We start from the raw sequence: 6000 nt of genomic DNA, 5'->3' as shown, positions 1-6000 counted from the left end.
GCACACAATGGACCCTCTCAGGAGAGAGAATTCTTCCTGGTCCTCAGGACTCAACCTACGCTGGCTTTCTCTGTGTGAGACTCGTCTTGGCCTTTCTGCTGTTCTTTCCTTCTGGAGCCTTCAGATCTTTCCATTGTGTGCTCGTCCCTGTGGAAAAGCCCTGAGCCACACTGCTGCCAAGGCGCAGTAACCCAGCCAAGGTCTGGTGGCTTTATCACCCTGTCTCTACCCCAGGCGCCTCCTTGGGAGCATTGTTGACGGACATTTTCAGATGAGAGGGTTTCTGAAAGGTTAGCAGGAGCTGCTCAGGACAGACGACTTTTAGAGGTCTTTATCAGGTCCAATTCTGAGATTCTGAGGTGGTGTGTGGCTCCCAAATGACGTCACTGTAGAAGGAAAAGACAGAACTGAAGTTGACTCAGAGGAGGCACCTAGTGTGGCCTTTACGGTCCCTGGGGTACAGAAATCCTCACACCCTGTGTCCTCAGCAGAGAGATTAGCGTAGTATCTGTAGTCTCAGAGGGAAGGTGGAGAGGCTGACTGGAGTTTTACAATAGGATGAGAATTGCAGTTGATATACAAAAGGAATCCTGGTATAGCCGACAGACCCCAGGGAAAGCCGAAAGGCCTGTTTCTAAATCCTCCTCCTTTTCAGCATCTCTGTGACTCTGGCCTAATGACCTCCTTGGGTCAAACAGTGATAAGATCCTCCTTCCTTCTGTCTTCAGGCTAATTCAAGGAGCTTGCAGGATAAGGGAAAGTGCTGTGAGTTCTGAAGTTCCTCAGATTTAATCCTGTTGTCCAAACCCCAATTTTACAACACAGATAATAAAGTCTGGCGGAGTGAGACCACACAGTAGTGGGGTAAGACAGTAGCTGGCACAGTCTCACAAGGACTCTAGAAATACTTACATCAATCCCTGGCTGTTCCAGAATAACACGCACTTGGGGGAGCTCGGGACCCTGGTGTAGGCCCACCTTCCCAGCGGAATTTCCTTGCAAGGCAAATTGTATTATCTTATTATAGAAATATTCTTTTTTTTTTTTTTTTTGTGATACTGGGGATCGAACTCAGGACCTTGTGCTTGCCAGGCAAGTGCTTATTCTACTGAGCCATCTCCCTGGCCCTTGTTTGTGTTTCTGAAAGTCCTCAATTTAAACATTTTTCTTAAAATTTTAAGAACAAATTTTTCAGCTCTTACTACAGCAATTCTAGTATTTTAGTTATATTCTAATATTTTCTTTTAACCAATTTATCCTGACTATGGGTCAAATTTTCCCGCTTGTTTTCTTATGATAATTTTTGAAAATATATCTAAACACAATGTATAAAAAACCCTTAAGGATACTAAATTCAACATTTCATTCCTATAAAGGGAGTATATTTTCCTGCCAAGTAGATTAGGCAAGAATGGATCACCTAAATATAATGAAAAACTGAACTGGCATGCCCTTGGTTAACAACTATAGTTGTACCCTATTTAGATTTGGTTTCAAATATTTCAGGAAGCCATCTACCTTGTGTTTGTGCAGGCCTCTCCCTGTGATATATTGATATCCAGTTGAAACATAAATTATACTACAATTGTGCACTAGCTATCTGAAGCTTTGTGAGTAGTCATATGTGAGAAGTTTTCAAAATGTAAAATAGTTGAAAACTATATTTAAGTCACTAAGTCTACAAATACATCATTGAAACATGTTTAATAAACAAACTATTAATGAAGGATTTTATTTTGGTTTTACCTGTTGAAAATCTGGGTTGTATATTACAGTTACAAAATATCTATTGTTAAAGGCACATTTTAGGCAGAAATAGCCACAGGTGGCTAATGTCTATTGCATCAGATAGCACATCTCTAGAATGTCTTTGTATTTTAAGAAACTCTGAGAAACTCAATTTCTTTTTATCAGCATTCCCTCTCAGAAAAATTACTGTGGAGGACTGCCTACAGCTTTGAGGCTCTTCCAGGCAGGCTCCAATTTGTCCTTCTACCCCATATGACATATGAATGTCCCTTCCCACAACAAAATCCTTCTGTTTATATCCAATAAAACAAATACTACTCAAGTTGCAAAGATCCCAGCCTTCACTAACCTAGGGAGAATTTCTCTTTTGAATTACCACTTGACCTCTTAGTGACATAACATTCTGACATTCTTCTAAAATCAATTTTGTTGAGACACTACTGATATCTCATAAAGTCTGTTTTTTTAGAGGCAGTGTCTATTTATTCTCATTGTTCTTGCATACAGCACTCACTGTGCTCCTCATTTTATAACTATCTAATTACAGAACATTTTCTTCATCCCAAAAAGAAATCCCATAACATTAGTAGTAATTTTCTTCTCCTCTAAGCTCCTAGCAAGCATCATTCTATTTTCTGCCTTTATGGATTTATCTCCTATGGAAATTTAAACTACATGGAGCTGTGTAATAGGTGTACTCTCAGTATGACTTTACTTTGCATAAGGATTGCAAGGTTAAGGAATTGTATTACATATATTTTTACTCCTGTCAATGATAAAACAATATTCAACTCAGTAATACCACATGTTGTTTATTCATTCATAAACACATGATCCTGTAGGTTGTTTCTATGTTTTGGCTGTTATGAGTAGCCTTGATAGTACTGTTGTGTGTGTATGCTTTCAATCCTCTTTGATATATGTATACTATATCCAAAGAATAGCCCCAGCATATGGTAGCTCTATGTTTGACCTTACATAAATAGCCATCCTTTTTCCACAGCAGCTGCACAACTGTATACTCCCATAAGATACATATGAAGGGTCCTGTAATATTCTGAAATACACATTTGGTATTTATTCCCATTTCCTGACACAGAGCTCTAAAACTCTTCGAATCTCAGAAGCAGTAAGTGTACCTTTTGAACAACAATGAAATAACACGTGGTCATGTCAAAGCCCAAGACAAGAGTTAAAATTTTCAGTTCTATTCCTCAACTCTAAGAAAGGGAGAAGGGCTAAAAGCTGAATTGATCAGTAATGGTAAATGATAGACTCAGTTATGTCTGTGTAATAAAGCCTCCATAAAGGAGGCATGTGGATAAGCTTCTGGAGTGTCAAACACATAATGCTTTGCTTAGAGGGTGGTGTGCCCACAAAGAATCCCTTCCCACATGCCTCCAGCTAGATATTTATAATATCCTCAGAATACATAAGTAGAGGTAAGTAAACCATTTCTCTTAATTTTACGAGCTGTTCTATCAAATTAGCTGAACCTAAGAAATAGAGTCTTAAGAATCTGATTTATCCAGCAGTTTAGAAACACAACCTGTACCTCTAGATTGGAAATTTGAAGAGGAAGGGGAACTCTTGTGGGGTTAACTTTTACCTATGAGATCTGTGAAATCTAGTCAGATTAATAAATCATAAAATCACAGGACATGCAGTTGGCATTTGCTACTGAATTACTTGCTGTGTAGAAATTATTTCCTTGCTCTGCTGTTAAGAGTGTTGGACTGAGTATTGTATAGAATGTGTGGAGACAGGAAAAAGCACTTTGAATTTTTCCTATAACTTCTGTAATTCCAAAATTACTGACAGCTACTTTTTGATTTTATCACAGTTATCCTTGTAGGCAATTTTTTGACTTTCATTTCTTTAATGACAATAGTGTTGAAAGTGTTTATATATACTTATTAGTCATTTTTAAAATCTGATATATATTTAAATTATTGGCCCATGTTTAAATTGGATTTTGTTTTTAATCAGTGAGTTGTAAGCGTTCTTTCTATATTATCGGTATCGGTCTCTTATAGATATAAAAATTGCAAATATCTTCATACATAGCAAAATTTCATATATTACAAATATTTTCAAACTCAATTTGCAGATGCTAATAGTGGTCTTTTAATATAAAATAGATTTCTTTTAGAGAATAACCTAAGATATCACTTGAGGAGTACTCAGTCTTAAATTATGAAAGATAAATACATAAAGAAGAATTTTTTTTTTTTTTTGGTGGAACCGGGGATTGAACTCAGGCCCTTGTGCTTGCCAGGCAAGCATATTCAACTGAGCTATCTCCCGGCCCAAAGAATTTCTGTTAGAAAATTATAAAACTTTTACAGAATTTCTGTAATATTGTAATTCTTTCCCTAGATTCTAAAGGACTCAAGAATTGTAACTTTGGTTTTATCACTATTTAACTAGAGATAATTATTTTGTTGGATACTTGGTTTTTCAATTTGTAAAGTATTAAGGAAGATAGGTTAGATAATTCCTAAGGCCTCTTTTAGCTCTGACATCCTAAGATTTTATATAAACTCTGCCAAATAAAAACTCACTTAGGAGGTCAATGTTACAAGCTATATTAAAAAATAAAATGGGAAAAAACATGCCATTTACAACCAGGAAGAAAAAAATATAAGCTCAAATATCAAAAACATTTTAAAAATACAACTCTTAGATCCATGTAGAGTAAAAGTAGACATCACCTTCTAGAAGTGGTAAACACATTACCAAAAGTAGAATCTCCCCCTAGCAGCAATGCATAGTAGAAAACAGTAGGAATTTATTTTGTGGAAGAATAAGGCTACAACATCTGAAAAACATACCAGCATGAAGAAAGAGACACTTGTTCATCTGTATTTCTGTGATTTTTCTCACTTGGTATTATTTGCAGTTGTACTTTCATGTCTGGCAGCAATGCCAACTTCAGTATGAATCACATATTATTTTTATCATGTTGATTACATATGTTCACCAGTTTAGTTGTTCATATATGCTTGGTGTGGTTTGCAAATACTCAGTGACAAAATCCAGAGCACAGCATTTTCACAGAAAGTGTTTACTGTGAAATTTCTCCTCAGAAGTTTGCTTTTCTTTACATCTTTGATCCATATGACATCCACAGTCCTACATTTCAAATAGTAGCTTACACTTAAATTAAGAAAATGTTTTACTTTGATACAACATGACTACAGTAGGATACAGTGGTTCTAGAGAGGACCTTATTTTCTCATGTGATTAGAGACTGGTCAAACTTGAAGTCTGCTAAAATTTTCCAAACTATGCTTCTTCAGTTTTATGGTACTTACATTCTGTTATTCATCAACACTTCACAGAAATACTTGATTTGTCTGAATGAATTTAAAAACCCACAACTGAAGAAAATCAGAAAAACCTGGTTTTAAATATCAAAAGCACTCAAATGAGAAGTATTTATACAGGCCACAGTAACCAAATTTTATTGATCACTGTATTTCTTTGTAAGAATAAATTATTGCAATACTGAACACAAGAAATTAAACTTACTGGTAAATGTCTTTCCTGAGAACAGATCTGCCAAGGGGATTATCAGCCTGGGGAGCCATGGCAACAGAGCCAATCTTCAAAACCATGGTGTCTTCCTTTGCTGCCTGATTCACTGTAACAAAGGGAATAGACATACAAATATACTATAAATCTGTGTACAACTTTATGTATAAGAAACATTTAAGCAAATGGAATAGAAACATAGAAAGATAGCACCAATAAATAAGGAAAAATAAGTGAAAAAATAGGTTTAAAGTAATGTATATGAAGGGTCTACAGGGTGTTCGGGGTCTCACAACTAGATTGGACTTGCTTGTTTACAGCCTCCCAAGAACTGGGATTATAGGGATGTGCCACTGTGCCTAGTCTAAAGCAAAAATATTTGATGCTTTTCTTTATATTTTCTTCAACTCAAATAATGGTTTGTTGTATAAGAATATACAACAAAAATATCAAGAAAAATCAATTCCACCTCAGCATTAAAATAAGTATAAATACAAATGCAAATGTAATGCTGTACCCATATGCATATCTAACTTCAAAATTTTGTACTACTGCGTCTTTCTTACAAGTTATTTCCAGTTTGGATTTTTACCATTCCACTGTTGTCTACACATACATGAAATGATATAAACAAGTATTCACTGATATTTTTCCCTCCAAACTGGCTTCTCATTATAGCTTTGATGTGTATCACATCCTAAATTTCAAATGATG

The 6000-nt window shown here is 35.7% G+C and overlaps 1 protein-coding gene across 1 annotated transcript in view; it reads right to left on the bottom strand.

The window, feature by feature from the left end:
- Positions 1–6000, bottom strand: part of Vps13b (vacuolar protein sorting 13 homolog B) — an 881657-nt gene that overhangs the window by 395271 nt on the left and 480386 nt on the right. Inside the window, 1 exon segment of the mRNA XM_023699943.1 lies at positions 5284–5395. Coding sequence (XP_023555711.1) covers positions 5284–5395 — 112 coding nt within the window.

This window comes from Octodon degus, unplaced genomic scaffold (genome assembly GCF_000260255.1).
Source record: "Octodon degus isolate 3935 unplaced genomic scaffold, OctDeg1.0 scaffold00118, whole genome shotgun sequence".
Lineage (NCBI taxonomy): Eukaryota > Metazoa > Chordata > Mammalia > Rodentia > Octodontidae > Octodon > Octodon degus.
The sequence above is the reverse complement of the archived record's forward strand: the minus strand, read 5'-3'. Positions and strand labels throughout refer to the sequence as shown.